This window comes from Babylonia areolata, chromosome 7 (assembly GCF_041734735.1).
Source record: "Babylonia areolata isolate BAREFJ2019XMU chromosome 7, ASM4173473v1, whole genome shotgun sequence".
Taxonomy (NCBI): Eukaryota; Metazoa; Mollusca; class Gastropoda; order Neogastropoda; family Buccinidae; genus Babylonia; species Babylonia areolata.
In genome coordinates this window covers 40,343,168-40,362,860 of record NC_134882.1, presented here as the reverse complement: position 1 = coordinate 40,362,860, position 19,693 = coordinate 40,343,168, and the positions used below count along the sequence as shown (strand labels likewise).

The 19,693-nt window shown below is 42.5% G+C and overlaps 1 protein-coding gene across 2 annotated transcripts in view; it reads right to left on the bottom strand.

The window, feature by feature from the left end:
• Positions 1-13,997, bottom strand: part of LOC143284258 (iduronate 2-sulfatase-like) — a 19,364-nt gene extending 5,367 nt beyond the window's left edge. The window contains exons 1-4 of one of the 2 annotated variants that reach the window (XM_076590938.1): positions 13,837-13,997; positions 8,954-9,096; positions 8,202-8,379; positions 4,503-4,591 (exon numbers count right to left, since the gene is read on the bottom strand). In XM_076590938.1, coding sequence (XP_076447053.1) covers positions 4,503-4,591; positions 8,202-8,379; positions 8,954-9,096; positions 13,837-13,909 — 483 coding nt within the window. In that variant the 5' untranslated portion in view covers positions 13,910-13,997. Of the gene's footprint in view, positions 1-4,313; positions 4,403-4,502; positions 4,592-8,201; positions 8,380-8,953; positions 9,097-13,836 lie in introns of both variants that reach the window. The other variant, XM_076590939.1, reaches the window with a different exon arrangement.
• Between the last annotated feature and the right edge of the window lie 5,696 nt (positions 13,998-19,693).

Below are 19,693 nucleotides of genomic sequence, written 5' to 3'. Positions count from 1 at the left end.
TTACACAGAGAAATCTGTTGTGATAAAAAGAAATACAAGTACAAAATACATACATACATACATACATACATACATATATATATATATATATATATATATATATATATATGTGTGTGTGTGTGTGTGTGTGTGTGTGTGTGTGTGTGTACACAGGATGCTAGCTGGCATTCCTGGTCTGACGCTCAGTGTGTACTGGTTATGAGTCAACTATTTGCTGGTTGAGAATTCAGGTCTAAGGCTCAACGCTTACATAATATTGCTAGCTGGGAATCCTGGCCTGAGACACAATATATTCAAGTTGCTGGTTGGGACTTCTGGTCTCAGACCCAATGCTGCTTAAAGGGATACTTGTTGAGAATTCAGGTCTAAGACTCAATACGTACAGGTTGCTGGTTGAGATTCCTAGTCTGATACTCAACACACACACACACACACACACACACACACACACACACACACACACACACACACACACACACACACACACACACACACACACAAGGTTGTTGGTTTGGAATTTCTGGTCTGACACTCAATGTGTACAGGTTGCTTGTTTGGAATTCTGGTCAAAACCTCAATGCTTGAAGGTTGCTTGTTGAGAATTCAGGTCTAAGACTCAATGCTCACAGGTTGCTGGTTGGGAATTCTGGTCTTAGACTCAATGCGTACAGGTTGCTAGTGGGAATTCTGGTCCGAGAATCATTGCATACAGGTTGCTAGTTGGGAATTTTGGTTTGAGACTCAATACGTACGGGTTGCTAGTGGGAATTTAGGTCGAAGACCGTAATATGTACAGGTTGCTAGTTGGGAATTCAGTTCTAAGACTCAATGCGTACAGGTTTCTAGTTGGGAATTCAGTTCTAAGACTCAATGCGTACAGATTGCTAGTTGGGATTTCAGTCCTAAGACTCAATACGTACAGGTTGCTAGTTGGGATTTCAGTTCTAAGACTCAATGCGTACGGGTTGCTGGTTGGGATTTCAGTTCTAAGACTCAATGCGTACAGGTTGCTAGTTGGGAATTCAGTTCTAAGACTCAATACGTACAGGTTGCTAGTTGGGATTTCAGTTCTAAGACTCAATGCTCACAGGTTGCTGGTTGGGAATTCTGGTCTTAGACTCAATGCGTACAGGTTGCTAGTGGGAATTCTGGTCCGAGAATCATTGCATACAGGTTGCTAGTTGGGAATTTTGGTTTGTGACTCAATACTTACGGGTTGCTAGTGGGAATTTAGGTCGAAGACCGTAATATGTACAGGTTGCTAGTTGGGAATTCAGTTCTAAGACTCAATACGTACAGGTTTCTAGTTGGGAATTCAGTTCTAAGACTCAATGCGTACAAATTGCTAGTTGGGATTTCAGTTCTAAGACTCATACAGGTTGCTAGTTGGGAATTCAGTTCTAAGACTCAATACGTACAGGTTGCTAGCTGGGATTTCAGTTCTAAGACTCAATGCTCACAGGTTGCTGGTTGGGAATTCTGGTCTTAGACTCAATGCGTACAGGTTGCTAGTGGGAATTCTGGTCTGAGAATCAATGCGAACAGGTTGCTAGTTGAGAATTCTGGCCTTAGACAAAGTATATTCAGGTTGCTGGTTCGGAATTCTGGTTTTAAGACTCAGGTTCAATACGTACAGGTTGTTAGATGGGATTTCAGTTCTAAGACTCAATGTGTGCAGGTTGCTATTTTACAGGTTGCTATTTGGGGATTCTGGTCCGAGAATCAATGTGTACAGGTTGCTATTGGGAATTCTTCTGGTCTAAGACTCAATTTACTACTTTCAGGGTGTGTGTGTGTGTGTGTGTGTGTGTGTGTGTGTGTGTGTGCGTGTGTGTGCGTGTGTGTGTGTGTGTGTGTGTGTGTGTGTGTGTGTGTGTGTGTGTGTGTGTGTGTGTGTGTGTGTGTGTGTGTGTGTGTGTGTGTGTCTGTGTCTGTGTCTGTCTGTCTGTCCGATGTCTGTCTGTCTGTCTGTCTGTCCATCCGTCCGTCCGTCCGAGTATGTTTGTGCGCACGTAAGTGTTTGTCACGTACCAAATAAAACAGTTGGAAGAGGAAAGCGAAGTTAATTAAGAGCTGATTTGAAACTTAAAATCAAACACCAATAACGACTCGCCTAAAAGAACAAGAAACAAAGGACGAAGAGGTTGTTAAAAGCGAACAATATACAAACAACCGAAAACAAAACTATGACAGACCTGATCGGAACACTGGGCCTACAATAACACTCAGTTTCGGTTTCAGTTTCAAGAATGTGTCAAAGCGTGCAGATTGAACCATATACCCTACACCACATCTGATGTAAGAAATGATATCGTTATCAAGCAAAACAGCAGATAACAACGAAAGAAATAGGAAAAGAAAGAAAACAAAAGCCAAATCATTAACGATAACTCGCATGGTGACTTTATTAACACGGACGGGAATTTCCTGTGGACTGCCGGCACTGTGGCTGCGGCGGAGAACGGTCTGAGAGTAATGACAAGGATGAATCGGCATGGGTGATGGAACAGCAAACAACAACAAAACAAAAATAAGCTCAGTCATAAATGATAGAATAGGCAAATGTTCACAAGGGAAAACAGAAGATGGTTCCGCGGGCAAAGAGCAGCAAAATCAACATCTAAAAAAAAAAAAAAGAACCGAAAGAAGATTAAAAAAAACAACAACAACAAAAAACAAAAAAACCAACAACAACAGCAACAACAAAAATGATTTTTTTTTTTTAAAGGAAAAAGAACAACGAATTATTTGACAACGCTTTTAGTCAACAGCTGTTACAACCAAGCGGCAGAACCAAAATCCAATGTTTATAGTCACATGCAGAAATGAAAGTAACGAGAACAGAGATTTTTGTACTCAGCAACAAGCAGAAATCTGAGTGCGGGAAAATCCAAAACAAAACAAAAAAACCCAACAAACAAACAAAAACAAAAAAACAAAAACAACAAAAAACAAACAAAAAAAACAACAACAAAACAAAACAAAACCAACAAACAAACCGGTCATAAACAAAAAACAAGTCTTTGCCATATAAGATGCCAATTCAAGTGTAGAGAGAAAAGGGATGAAACTATTCAAAACTGAACGATAGGTTGGCCGCGGACTAAAAAGAGGGTGCGAAACTATTTCAAAACAACGATAGGTAGGCCGGGGACTAAACTACCAGCAGGAAAACTGAACCATGGGCGAACTGAACCACAGGCAGACTGAACCATGGGCGAACTGAACCACAGGCAGACTGAACCATGGGCGAACTGAACCACAGGCAGACCGAACCATGGACGAATTGAATCACAGGCAAACTGAACCATGGGCGAACTGAACCACAGGCAAACTGAACCAGAGGGCGAACTGAACCACAGGAAAACTGAACCAGAGGGCGAACTGAACCACAGGAAAACTGAACCAGAGGGCGAACTGAACCATAGGCAGACTGAACCATGGGCGAACTGAACCATGGGCGAACTGAACCACAGGCAAACTGAACCATGGGCGAACTGAACCACAGGCGAACTGAACCACAGGCAAACTGAACTATGGGCGAACTGAACCATGGGCGAACTGAACCAGAGGGCGAACTGAACCACAGGAAAACTGAACCATGGGCGAACTGAACCACAGGCAAACTGAACCAGAGGGCGAACTGAACCATGGGCGAACTGAACCACAGGCAGACCGAACCATGGGCGAACTGAACCACAGGCAAACTGAACCAGAGGGCGAACTGAACCACAGGAAAACTGAACCATGGGCGAACTGAACCACAGGCAAACTGAACCATGGGCGAACTGAACCACAGGCAAACTGAACCATGGGCGAACTGAACCACAGGCAAACTGAACCATGGGCGAACTGAACCACAGGCAAACTGAACCATGGGCGAACTGAACCACAGGCAAACTGAACCATGGGCGAACTGAACCATGGGCGAACTGAACCACAGGCAAACTGAACCACAGGAAAACTGAACCATGGGCGAACTGAACCAGAGGGCGAACTGAACCATAGGAAAACTGAACCATGGGCGAACTGAACCATAGGAAAACTGGACCATGGGCGAACTGAACCACAGGCAAACTGAACCATGGGCGAACTGAACCACAGGCAAACTGAACCATGGGCGAACTGAACCACAGGCAAACTGAACCATGGGCGAACTGAACCACAGGCAAACTGAACCATGGGCGAACTGAACCACAGGCAAACTGAACCATGGGCGAACTGAACCACAGGCAAACTGAACCATGGGCGAACTGAACCACAGGCAAACTGAACCATGGGCATGCTGAGAAACACCCGACAACACCCGTTACCTTATCGTAGGTGAAGTTTTCGGTAGGCGCATGAAAAGCCGGGTTGGTCCAACTGTACGGATAGTCGTCAGTATAACCTGATGCGGACCCTGAAATAAAAAAACAACAACAACGTGGTTTGTTTTCAAACACTTCTTTTTTTCTTTCTTTTTTTTTATTTTTATATATATAGCAAAGCCGGAGAGTCACCTTTTTACTGGTGTACTTCTTTGTCGGTGCGTGATAGGCTGGGTAGGTCCAGCTGTACGGGTAGTCATCTGTAAACCCTGAGGCAGACCCTGAAAATAAATCGTCATAACTTTTGGGACTGACTATGGAGAACCAGCACTGGACCCGGCGCATCGTAACCCCGCCTACGCCGAACAGTTATCTTTGCCTGTATCCAATGGCTAAAACCAAATCTCTGAGAAAAAGAAACAAAAATCACACACACACACACACACACACACACACACACACACACACACACACACACACACACACACACACACATTACCCTGCACCCTCTCTACCCCCCCTCCTCCACACACTCATTTCTACGTATCGCAGCTTCCACGGCACACACACACACACACACACACACACACACACACACACACAAACACACACACACACAGGCACACTTACGTGGATTTCAAGAGGATCTCCAAAATCACATACACACTAAAAATTAAAAAAAAAACAGCAAAAAACAACCAAAAACTAAGTTTCATTTTTCATCCAGATTGTTTTTTTAACAACATTCTACAGGGAGTTTTTTGTTTTGTTTTTGTTCTTGGTTTTTTTTCTTTCTTGTATCCATTTTCTCTTTTACGGGCTCATATTTCATGACTTTTATTTATGTATTTATTTTATTTTTATTAAAAAAAATTTATACGTTGATATATATATATATATTTTTTGGTCATATTATAATTATTCCTACTCTTCACATTTTGGGCGTGCCCGGAGACTCGAACTCAAAGCCTTCTGACTGTGAGAACGGCGATCACCCAACTGAGCCATGCAGGCAACCGACGAATACGGCCAAAAAAAATGTTTTTATCATGATGAACTGTGCTCAATGTGCAAGAAGACAAGCAAATGGAATGGCGAGAATGATGGGGGCGGGGGATGGGTGGCGAGAGAAGTGGAGAGAGAGAGTAACCGGAAAAAAGAGACAGACGGACAGACATATAGACAGACATAGAGTAACGTAGAAAATAACACACACACACACACACACACACACACACACACAGAGAGAGAGAGAGAGAGAGAGAGAGAGAGAGAGAGAGAGAAATGGTCAAAGGGAAGAAACTCAGACAGTGGTAATAGCAGAGAAAGTTTTATTTCGATAGTCTCCCATATATGAACTGGAGATGGCCCTCCCGTTCACTGATTCTCTTTCTCTCCCCCCCCCCCTCCTCATCCCTCCCCCCCCCCTCCCCCCAAAAAAAACCACCAATCCCCCCCCACCCCACCCCACCAAATCTGAACCTGTTCTCTATCCCTTCTCTCATCCCTTATCCCCATGAAAAACATAACATAAACAGTAAGGTCTGTAGGGTCTGTATACGTGCATATTACACACACACTCTCACACACACGCAGACACACAGTTTCAGTTTCAGTAGCTCAAGGAGGCGTCACTGCGTTCGGACAAATCCATATAATCTACACCACATCTGCCAAGCAGATGCCTGACCAGCAGCGTAACCCAACGCGCTTAGTTAGGCCTTGAGAAAAAAAAAAGGGTAAATAAATAATAGATAAATACATAAAAAAGAACTACTGCTACTAATAATAATATGTATAAGGCACAAAAACTTGATGAAGTCAACTATAAGTATACATAAATAAATAAATAAATAATAATAATATAAAGAAATAATAATAATAAATAAATAAATAAATAAAGACAACAATGATGATAAATAAGGAAATAAATGTAAAACATGCAGACTGGCACACATTCACACATACACATACGCATAACAGATATGCACCAAACATGCAGTTTCACAGATATGAAAGCACAGTCAAATACGCATAAACGTACATGAGCCCCAATACACACACACACATTACCCTGCACCCTCTCTACCCGCCAACAACATAAAACCACCAAAAACTAAGTTTCATTTTTCATCCAGATTGTTTTTTTTAACAACATTCTACGGGTTTTGTTTTGTTTTGTTTTTGTTCTTGGTTTGTTTGTTTTTTTCTTGTATACATTTTCTGTTTTACCGGCTCATATTTCATGACTTTTATTTTTTTTTTTTTTTTTTTTTATACGTTGATATATATATTTTTTTTTGTCTTATTATATTCTAACATCCTACTCTTCACATTTTGGGCGTGCCCGGAGACTCGAACTCACAGCCTTCTGATTGTGAGAACGGCGATCACCCAACTGAGCCATGCAGGCACCCGACAAATACGGCCAAAAAGATGTTTTTATCATGATGAACTGTGCTCAGTGTGCAAGAAGACAAGCAAATGGAATGGCGAGAATGATGGGGGCGGGGGATGGGTGGCGAGAGAAGTGGAGAGAGAGAGAGAGTAACCGGAAAAAAAAGAGACAGACGGACAGACATATAGACAGACATAGAATAACGTACACACACACACACACAAAGAGAGAGAGAGAGAGAGAGAGAGAGAGAGAGAGAGAAATGGTCGAAGGGAAGAAAGTCAGACAGTGGTAATAGCAGAGAAAGTTTTATTTCGATAGTCTCCCATATATGAACTGGAGATGGCCCTCCCGTTCACTGATTCTCTTTCTCTCCCCCCCCCCCTTACCCCCCCCCCCCTCCACACCCCCCTCTCCAAAAAGAAACCAAAAAAACTCCCACCAAAACCGACCCTGTTCTCTATCCATTCTCTCATCCCTTATCCCCATGAAAAACATATAACAGTAGGGTCTGTATACGTGCATATTACACACACACTCTCACACACACGCAGACACACAGTTTCAGTTTCAGTTTCAGTAGCTCAAGGAGGCGTCACTGCGTTCGGACAAATCCATACGATCTACACCACATCTGCCAAGCAGATGCCTGACCAGCAGCGTAACCCAACGCGCTTAGTCAGGCCTTGAGAAAAAAAATGGGTAAATAAATAATACTGAGATAAATACATAAAAAAAAGAACTACCACTACTAATAATAATATGTATAAGGCACAAAAACTTGATGAAGTCAACTATAAACGTACATAAATAAATAAATAAATATTAATAATAAAAAAGTAATAATAATAATAATAAAAGAAAAGAAAAAAAAGACAACAATGATGATAAATAAGGAAATAAATGTAAAAACATGCAGACTGGCACACATTCACACATATGCATAACAGATATGCACCAAACATGCAGTTTCACAGATATAAAAGCACAGTCAAGTACACATAAACGTACATGAGCCCCAACACACACACACACACACACACACACACACATTACCCTGCACCCTCTCTAACGAATCCAACCCCCCATTAGCACATCACCACAAGGGTGTGGAAACATCTACCCCATCAGATAGGGTAAAACGGGAAAGACCAGATTAGGAGGCACGCAAGTTGGCTTTTTTTCAGAAAAGGAGTCAAGTGAAGACAATGGTAGTGACAAAAAAGAGTGACAGAGGGTCGGAAAGAGAGAGGACACACACACACACACACACACACATACTCACATACACATACTCACATACACACACACACACACACACACACACACACACACACACACTCACACACATACTCACATACACATACTCACATACACACACACACACACACACATACTCACACACACACACACACACATACTCACACACGCACACACACACACACACAGAGGCCCTCCCCCCCCACACACACCCACCCCCGCCCCTCCCACACCTGGGTGAAAGATCTTGCCGACGGACTGGGTGAGGTACCCTTGGTTCTTGAAGTGCTGGGGCAGGGTGGTGAAGTTGCCGGCCACCCGCCTAAAGTAGGTCACCAGGTCAAACACTCGGGTGGTGTCTGGCCGTCGGCCCGTCAGAAAGGACGTTCGGCTTGGAGAGCACACTGCTTGCTGTGCCGTGCACACACACACACACACACACACACACACACACACCGTCACACACGCACACACACACAAGCACACACACGCACGCGCACACACACACAAGTACATACACAAGCAGACACACACACACACACACACGCACACATACACACACTCGAACACACACACACACACACACACACATATACACGCACGCACGCACACGCGCGCACGTACACACACACACACAAACAAACACACACACACACACACACACACACACACACACACACACACACACACACAGTGCAACGAGCGTATGAATAAAAAAAAAAAAAAGGGGGGGGGGAAGAAATTGAATACATCGTTAACTAAACAAATGAAAACTACATACCGAAACATTACAACAATAAACGAATGAATAGACAGATAGACAGACGGATAGACAGATAGATACATAGATGTGGGAGTAATGCAACTGAAACGGTCGGTGCATACTACCATGACGGGGCAGCAACATACAACCAACCAACCAACCAACAGCAATAAAAAAAAAATATATAAAAAAAATAAAAAAGTGTCCACAACCAGGGCCTACCTGAACATAGGTCCACTGGAAGCGGACGCTCTTTGCCGCCAGCTGGTCAATGTTGGGAGTGACCATGTTGCTCTCTCCATAGCAGCCCAGCTTGGGCCTCAGGTCATCCACCACCAGGAACAACACGTTGGGCCGACTGCTCTCTGGTCAGGGGCAACCACGGAAGAGTGAGAGAGAGAGAGAGGAGGGGAGAGAACAACAACAGCAACAGCAGTTGTCAAACCTGATGGAGGGGAGTGGGAATATTATTCTTTCTGTCCCGTTATTCCCGGCATATTATGAAGTTTGGAAGGGTGGACATTTATGTAAGGTACTTCTGCTGTGTATGTACATAATACACTGAATTATGCAAATATCAACGCCCGGAGTGTGGCTGCCTACATGGCGGGGTAAAAAAAAAAACATGGTCATACTCGTGTACATACAAGTGAACATGAGAGTTGTTGCAGCCCACGAAAGAAGAAGAAAAAAAATAAATGCAAATATCAGCAGTCACACACGCACATGTGCACGTGCACGCTCCCACGTCAGTGCACACACACACACACACACACACACACACACACACACACACACAGACCCTTACCCCGACTCCGACTCCACCCCCACGTCTCCACACAGTACTGACAAAGTGGATTTTTTTCAACAGAATTTTGCCAGGGACAACCCTTTTGTTGTCGTGGATTTTTTTTCATGCGCAAAGTGCAAGCGGCACACGGGATCTCTGTTTATTGTCTCATCCAAATGACTTGTGTCCAAACCAACACTTAAGGTCTAGTGGAGGGAGGTGGGTGGGGAGTGAAAGTACTGGCAAGTGTGGGATCCTGTGCGCTCAGATTCTTTCGCTTCCATGGCAGACGTGTTACCACTAGGCAGCCACTCCGCGTGTGTGAAACTGTTACAGTGCAAGGGTACTGGCATTGGCCCCTTTCCTCAAGTCCTTGTCAACATCTTCAAAGATCCTGTGGAAGGGATCTTCCGCTGTCTTGACTGGTGACTCATCATCATAGTATCATCATCATAGTATTAAATTTTTAATTACCAAGACACGCTGGCCCGAGAGATACAGACACTTGCAGTGTTAGTAAGGTAATTAGAGCAACCACACCCAAAGACGCATCCGTGATGTGGATGACACTCGACTGTGTGGTCCCATTCTCCCCATTTAAGCCCATAGCATACTCAACTGTGGGTAGGAGCCGGCCGCGGGCCGAAAAACCCACATCCGCTGGGATTCGAACCCGCGTCCTCCCAGCCGTCAGTCCGCGACGCTAACCACTTCGCCACGGCGGCTGGTATTTCTGTTGTTGTTGTTTGTTTGTTTTTTTAATTTTTTTTTAGCAGGACTGCTTGGTCAGCACACGAATTCAACACACGACAGCCTCAGAGTGCCATCTTAGACACCCAGTCCGTTTTATTGGAGTTTAACGACCTTAGTATTGGCGCCTACACCCTTAAGGTCAACACCCAGTCATTTATGCCAAGACATTTTAACCTTTATCCTCTTCTTCGAAAACACCAGACAAGATAGTGCAAGACTTTTCCCGGCAGCCTATTAAACAATGATAATAATGATAATCATTATTTTGATTATAATTATCATGATAAACATTTTTACATGGCACTGTGATTCATGTGCAGAGACGAATCCGTCAGTTATTGGGTCTCTCCTGTTTGTGCAGAGCATCACCTAGCGTTGGACTGTCAATCTGAGGGTCCCGGGTTCGAATCACGGTGACGGCGCCTGGTGGGTAAAGGGTGGAGATTTTTACGATCTCCCAGGTCAACGTATGTGCAGACCTGCTAGTGCCTGAACTCCCTTCGTGTGTATATGCAAGCAGAAGATCAAATACGCACGTTAAAGATCCTGTAATCCATGTCAGCGTTCTGTGGGTTATGGAAACCAGAACATACCCAGCATGCACACCCCCGAAAACGGAGTATGGCTGCCTACATGGCGGGGTAAAAACGGTCATACACGTAAAAGCCCACTCGTGTGCATACGAGTGAACGCAAAGAAGAAGAAGAAGAGTCCACATGCTTTGACGCCTCATGGAAACAAACTGAGCAGTCATCTGTCAGTGAGCAGTCACTGAAGGGTGCCACCTCAGTCCTCCAGTTCCCTTCATTTTAAATAGATGTTGCAATAGCTTCCTTTCTTTTTCTTTTTTCCCGTCATATTGTCTGGGAGTATTGGATGGCACATGATTTACTGATAATAATTATGTCACATCATCATTTATTTTTTGGCGGATCAACTTCATGTTCTAACAAACCAACTAATAACAACGGCAAACACATACGCACGCACGGCAAGCACGCACGCACGCGCGTGCACACACACAAACACACACACACACACACACACACACACACACACACACACACACACACACACACACACACACACTTTCACATAAATGAATGCGTGTGACTTGAATCAACGGTAAAATACCGCGTGATGCCCTTTCACTTTTTACAAGGAGGCGTCACTGCATTCAGACAAATACATAATTTTATAGGCTATGCTGCATCACATCTGCTTGGCAGACGGATGATTGTCAGCAGCATCTCAATGCCGCATCTTACAAGTATAAAGCCAGCAGCCTATCGATCCATACTATTTACCGACGGAGGGCTTATAATTGTTTATCCAGTAAATACTATGATGATGATCTGTTACTTATATCATGATATCATAACAACATATCCACAATTTCTTTTCTGGTGTGACAAACCATAATTTTGTTCACACACTATCATTTCCACACAGTACCACATCATTTTTTCGTCACGCACAGCTGCTATTTCTAGTGTTGTTGATTTTGTCTCTTCACAAGAGTTTCTTGCCAAAACAATACTATGACACGATATGATATAGGTATTTATAGTGCGCCAATTCTTGGACGCTCATCATTCGTATCCTGTGTTAATCAGTTTTCAGTCTCAGTCATACACACACACACACACACACACACACACACACACACACACACACACACACACACACACACACACACACACACACACACATTCACACGGACATGTAACAGTTTACGTGTAGCACCTTTTCGTGTTCATTTACCCCGCCATGTAGGCAGCTATAGTCTGTTTTCGGGGTGTGCATGCTGGTTATGTCCATTTTTATACCCAGCCAAACGTTGACATGGATTACAGGATCTTTAATGTGCGTAATTGATCTTCTGTGTGAGTACAGACACGAACAGCGTTCAGGCACTAGCATTTCTGCACATATGACCTGGGAGATCGGAAAAATCTCCACCCTTAGCCCACGACTGAGGTGCAACGGGGATCGAACTCAGGAAACTCGAAGGAAGTTATTGCAACGGACGATAACGTGCACCCGTGAACATACCGTCATCGTCTGTTAAAAAACAACAACAACAATGAAACAAAACAACTGAAACAAAGCAAAAACTGGGTGAAATCAAAGCCGGAGGGTGTGGAGCAATATTGCGGACACGACTCGGGCAGAAAGAATCGATCACATCATATATAATCAAGGTGGATGCACTGACTCATCACCTGCTGTCATCTGTCCTTGTTTCGGTGTGACAACAGATGTGTAGGCTACATACACGTATCATTGTCTTGGGAATTATATGTGCGGTCATCTGATGGCCCACGGTGTTTAGACCTGAACGACACACAAGCACATAGAAACGGACACGGGACATTATGTCCGCACTGACACGAAATTCGGCATGTGCACCGGCTGACAAACCGACATTTACATACAAACATGCGCGTGTGTGCGCGCGCACACATACAGAAAAAACACAGACACACACACACACACACACACACACACACACACATGCATAGGCCATTGCCCCACGTGAAGGGGTGCAAACACATGATCGTATAACAAAAACAAGTAGCCGAGAGGAGGGGGGGGGAGGAGGACTTTGGGAGGGAGTGGGGTCCTTTCAGGGAGTCCGTGTTGCCAGTAACACTTAAAGTCGGTTATAATTGCCATTGCGTGAATCATTTGGGTTACCTTTTCAAACAACTGTACTGTGGCCCATATGAAAAGAGCTTTCGACGATTGAATATAATTTCTTTGTGGCAATCGTTGATGTATTATATAGTAGGCTTACAATGCCTGACAAATATGCACAGGGAGATCGCCAAACAGAAAGACAGACAGACAGAGAAAGAAACTGACAGACAGACAGACCCCCCTCACCTCCCTACACACACACACACACACACACACACACACACACACACACAGACGATCTACAAGAACAGACACATTCTCTCTCTCTCTCTCTCTCTCTCTCTCTCTCTCTCTCTCTCTCCTCATTCGATCTCTCCCTCTCTCAATGACAGACGCCGCACACACAAAACACATACACACTGATGAAAACACTCGGGCACACACACTGCATGATCACAAAAACGTATTCACACAAACACACACACACACACACACACACACACACACGATCTAAAAGAACAAACACATTATCTCTTTCTCCTCTCCCTTTCTCAATGACAGACGCACACACAACACACATAGGCCAAGACACTGATGAACACACTCGGACACACACACTGAGACACAAAAATGTATTCACACACACACACACACGCACACACACACACACACACACACACGCACACTGCACAAGATTCAGCGCTATATAAATAATATCATCATCATCATCACACACACACACACACACACACACACACACACACACACACACACACACACACACACTGTACGTTAATTGTTCTGATACCAGGCAGGAAGGTAATCAACCACCACCACAATGTGATGTTGAAGTCTGAAACAACCATGCACAACCTCCACCATCAATAAATCAAGTCAACAAAGCGCAATTAAAGCTCACCATCAACAGCCTGTGCCCCGATGAACAACAGAACCACAACACTCGTAGCAAACACGAAAGCAGCCATAATCATGGGAACTCGAAAACTAAACTGAGAAAACTTTCAAGAAGAAAACGCAATGTGCCACTTGTGCAGTCAACCAGCGCAGCTCCCTACACGTTTTTTTGGTGTTTTTCTTGTAAACAGACGGGAGAAGCACTCGCGTTGTGTCATGTGACTGAAGTGTGCACATGACTGACACTCGGTGTCTTTCTTTTTTTTTCTCCTTGATTTTATTTTTCTTCTTTTCCTTTTAAATCATTGTACTGTTCTCTAGGTCAAGGCTCGCTCTCTGTCTCTGTTTCTCTTGCCGCACACACACATACATACACACTTAATTGTTGGTGTTTTGACACATAATTCATCATAGCTTTTTGGATGGCCTGAAAAGTCATGGGCACGAACAAATCGAGAGAGAGAGAGAGACAGAGACAGAAGGACCGGAGAGAAAGAGAGAGAGAGAGAGAAAGATGGAGAGAGATGGCACAGTGTTAATCGATTCTTCTTCGATCAGCTCGTCTCGACCGCTTTAGAGAATGGTATTAATTACGATCTGAAGCTTGATGTATAGATGTAACTGAAGATAAGTTTTGCCATCGAGGATGGCGTCGCCTGCGGGTGCCAGTGTGATTGTTTCGGCTGTGTTGATGACGTAACATTTGGCGCTGTTTGACATGTATCAGAATGTTGTTGCGGTGTAATGTCGTTGTAGCAGAAGTGTTTGATTAATTGATATGGATACTGTACATATACCTATATAGTGCCTTTCCTCGAACAAAGACTAAAACCAAAGTAGGCCTACTTTCAGTTACAAGCACTGTCATTAATTTGAACAAGCTGCCTACCCGGGAAGACTTAACAGACTGAGAGCTGCATGTCTTTAGGTGCTCATCATTCATTTCCTGTGTCTTTAAGCCAGGCTACACCCACGCAAACCCCCACACACACAGACACACACACACTGACACACACACCGTCTCTCTCTCTCTCTCACACACACCGTCTCACACACATACACACTGACACACACCGTCAAACACACACACACTCTCTCTCCATGCACATTAAGTAACCTCTTTTCTGAATCTGTCACACACCTTTCCCACCACGGCCTAACTCTTGAAGTGTGTATTTCTCTTTCTTCACCTGATGTGTGTTGTTAGTTATTACAAATGTTGTTTATCATAAATTAGATGGGGGCAAGACAAAGGGTTATGGGTGGCAGTGGGAGGAGAATACGGGTAGAGGTGAGGGTGGCTAATGAATGCATGTATACCCGGTTCATGATCGAGTGTGTGATCGTGGGGAGTGTAAAGGAATGTGCGTTTCTTTTTCTGTACTTTATTCCTCGAATACGATCGTTGATTATAGCATGTCCGCGGATGGTGATACAGTTCCATTTAAACAGAAACACGCATCAGTAATAAGCTGTCGCCTGTCAAGTTGATGCGGCATGGTGTTATCTACAATTAATAAAACCTGCATATCCTCAGCGAAGGACTGGACACATAAGACATCTATTGTGACGGTGTGTGTGTGTGAGTGCGTGTGCATCATGTGTGTAGCGAGTGTGGTCTGTGTGCGTATGTGTGTCCTTGTGTGTGTATGTGTGTGCGCTTGCATGCTTGTGTGCACACTTTCTTCTCAAAGAACTGTACTTTATAACTGCCATTTGTTATCATTATTGGTGTTGTAGTTGTTTTTCACATAGGGTACACAGGCTAAAGATCTGTTCGATGGTACTTTTGCCTTCGCGGAATCCAGCCTTTTCTTCAGCAGTGGTGGTATCTGCGTGTGGCCTGTAATCTATTTTGAGCATTTCTTTGCTTGCATGGCTGATGGTGTGCTAGTTCCAGTCATTTTGGAGATTTCCTTTCTTGGGGTGGGTGATGATAAGTGATTGGAATCATGGCAGGGCCATTCGACTCTGTGCCGTATTTTGTTGCAGATGGCTGTGAGGATGTCAATTACTACCTCTCCACCATGTTTCAAAGTTCTGCAGAGATGCTGTCTATGCCTCCAGCTTTGTCACACTTTTGTGACTTTGCTGCTGTTAAACCTCCTCCTGGATTACTGGGAAGTCATCCTCATTTGATGAATCTTGCACCCTTAGATTGAAACTTAATTCAAACACTTTAATCACTCAGCTGTAGAGCCCATAATTCTTTTATACTATGTGCCTTATTTGTAGGTGCATTACGCAAATGGGAATTCAGTTTATCATATCAGAAAGATTAGCACCCAGATTACCACTAAAATTCTGGGGGAAGTGGAGAAAAGACTCTATGGTGTGTATGAAAGGAATCACAGAAGTCTGAAAGGAACTGCAGAAGTGTGAAATAGTTATTTTTCAGATGTGTGCTGGAAAGGAATCATGGAAGTGCTAAAGTTATTTTTCATATGTGTGCTAGTCATAACTGGTGTGTGTCTTGGATTTGCTGAGATAAAAACTGGACCTGAAGAAAATCTGATCAGAAAAGTGATGTAGCAACCATTTATCACACACACACACACATCAATGGGCGTTCATAAATTGTCTGAACTGCTGGGCCATGAGTCAAACAGCAAGAGAAATAAATGTATGCTGACCCAAAGGATGAAAGTCGTGGGAAGGTATGTGGGTGGTTGTGAATCTGGGGGAACAAAGACTCAGGGGGAACATATAGCCCTGGGGAGAACATAACCCTGGGGGGACACTGGGATGACCCTGCTTTGGGTGTTATCACAGGGAAGATGGTTAGTACTGACAGAGAATGTGAAAGCATTGTCCACTTGTTGATATAGTAATAAAATCAATAACAATATAGTAGTGATCACTCTGTTTTTTAAACGTGTGGTACAATTACCATTTAATCCATGAATAGTCAGGTTCTGGCCAGCCCACAGATATGTTTAATTCGAGAGAGAATTCATATTCCACAAAATCATTTGCTTCAAGATATTTTCATTTTGGATCAAAAGTAGAAAATTACGTCTGTCCAGAAAGGTGCAATGACTATATGAGTGGTTTGTGTGTGTTTGTGCTTGTGTTTGTGTGTGTGTGTGTGTGTGTTTATCTGTCCCATACTCTCATTCTTGAACTTGAAGGAATGCTTCTTTTTTATCAACAATATAAGTTTCAAGTAAACAAGGCTTATATAATTATGTCAGGTAATTTCATTTCCACATCAGTTAAATAATAATGTCTGATTGCAAGTAGGTATGGGCCCTCCTAGCATAATGAGCCTGACTTTAATAGAATCAGTTAAACAAATTCAAGAATTTGGAGTAAAAATTGTCATTAGTGGATGAGACTGAAATCTTACCTGCATTTATTTGTTAGACTATTGTAACAACAGACATCACAATAATCCCCCCCAAAACAAGAAGAAATTGAAAATATGATGGACAATCTAGATTTAATCTCAATCCATATTTTGCATGAGTCAAATCAAGAGTTGTGAAGGTATTAAAGGAGAAGGTACAAACAGTTGACTAGATTTCTTTCTTATATTTGATTGGCTATGTAAATTTCATGTAACAGACACTGAGAATGTTAAGATGTGTATCCATATGTCTTTTCTTTTGACTGTTTGCTGCCTGCTTCTGTAAAGCTTGATGTTAAATTGATTCTTTTTAGTCTGGCATGCCGTGTTACTTTATTGTCGAAATGACCAATCAGGCATATGTTTACAACAGTGAAAGGCCTTCATTGTTCATATTGTGTAAAATACAGCAACCTGTGACTGGAGTCATTTCTTTTAAATTAATCTTTTGGAATGAGATGTGTTAAAAAATAGAAAAGAAAAAAAAAAGTCCCGTAATACATTCAAACTGATGTCTCATTACATAGCAGCATTTGACCGTTTCTGGCAAAAGTATGCATCAATCCAATAACTTTCAATCAAATCTGTAAAAAAAAAAAAAAAGTACTTTTAATATGTGAAAATGGTAAACCAACTGCTACTAATCAGTGTATTAATGTAAAAGTGCAAATGGTTTGTGGAAAAGAAAAAAAAGTATAACTGAAATGACTGTGGGATTATTTTTTTCATACTTCACAATTTTTGTGCTCTTCCTGGAAGTACATTGTCATTATAATTGGAATGTATGGCAAGAACTGGTTTCCTTCTATTTCAAAACCAATTTTTGTGTTAATACAGGGCTATTACACAGACTCATACTGTTTATGTACATGAACCAAAAACTAAAGACAATCATTGAGACACTGTCATGGACCAGCAAGAAAAACAATTCCACCAGACTAGTGCAAGAAAAATCACCACCAAGAAAGTAATTTTACATCCACAAATATATAATTAGAAAAGGAGCCCCTATTTTCTTCCACACAACATGCTATCCATGGCTGTAACACCCAGAATGGTCATCATTTTTGACTCACTTGTGTAAACAAAGTGAGTCTATGTTATAACCTGGTGTTCAGTTGTCTGTGTGTGTGTGTGTGCACTAGTTGGGTCACGGTTAAGTCAAATATCTGTTAGAAAGACTCCAACGAATTCAGAATAATGCTGCCAGACTCATTTGCAGAGCTTCTAAATTTGACCATGTTTCTCCTCTCCTTCAGTCTCTCCACTGGTTGCCTGTTTCTGATCGAATAGACTATAAGCTATCCACTCTGACCTTTTCTGCAGTCAACGGATCTGGCCAAGTATCTTTCTGAACTCATCCATATCTATACTCCGTCTCGCCAGCTCCGTTCTTCCTCTGATACTCGACTTCTCAGGATACCTCACGTTAGAAGTAAGACCTATGGACACAGATCGTTTTCTTTTCAATCACCAAAGACGTGGAACAAGCTCCCTGATAACCTCCGTCATTCTGATTCCCTCGCATCTTTTAAATCTCGTCTCAAAACTCACCTTTTCCCTCAGCAATAAGTTCAATTGTGGCAGGTCTACTGCCTTCCTTTGCGTTAGCTGTGCTTGACTATGTGTGTATACATATGTATGTGTACATAACTACATGTATGTATATGAATGTGTATTGTGTGTGCGTGTGTTTATGTAAGTTTGTGCCTGCCTATGTGTGCGTATGTGTTAGGGTAGCTGTTAGATACACATGTATGTTAAAATGTATGTATGCAGCGTGTGTGTGTGTGTGTGTGTGTGTGTGTAGTCACATTTTGGTGTGTGTATGTAACATTGATATGATGTATTATGTTAACAAAAGCGTTTTTGTAAAGCACCTAGAGCAGATTTCTGGATAGTGTGCTATATAAGTATCCATTATTATTATTATTATTAAGTATGTGTAATTAAAACCAAATTTGGCTTTAACATAGTAGGAAAAAAAATCTTCACAGTCATACCCAATAATTGAGGCTTGTCCCGGATTCCGAAAACACTATAAACCTGTCCAAGTTACCAGAACGCTGGCTATGTTTGGGAAGATGGCCTGACAGTTTTTCTTGTTCGCAATTATAAGAAAAGAAATACAAATTCTGGACAGAACACATACATTGACACTAACTACACCATTGACATGCTTACTGCACATGAATATTCTAAAGTGGATACTAAATTAACTGGAATGAACATAACAGAAAAATTGAATCAAACATTCCTTTCAGTCTCTGTCAGCCTGTTAGGCTGGTTTGTGCAGATCTATACATGTTGCAGTGTGCCTGAGGCAATGTCAATGTCTCCGTTAGGGTCGAATTAAAAAAAATTCTTAAATAACGGAGATGTCAAGATATGATTGGTGTTATTACCTCTAGTCTAAAGCAATATTTTTATAGTGTTAAAAAAAAAGACCCATAGCTTTACATATCTAGTAATACAGGATCAATTTTAACAATGCTTTTTCTTTTTTTTTCCT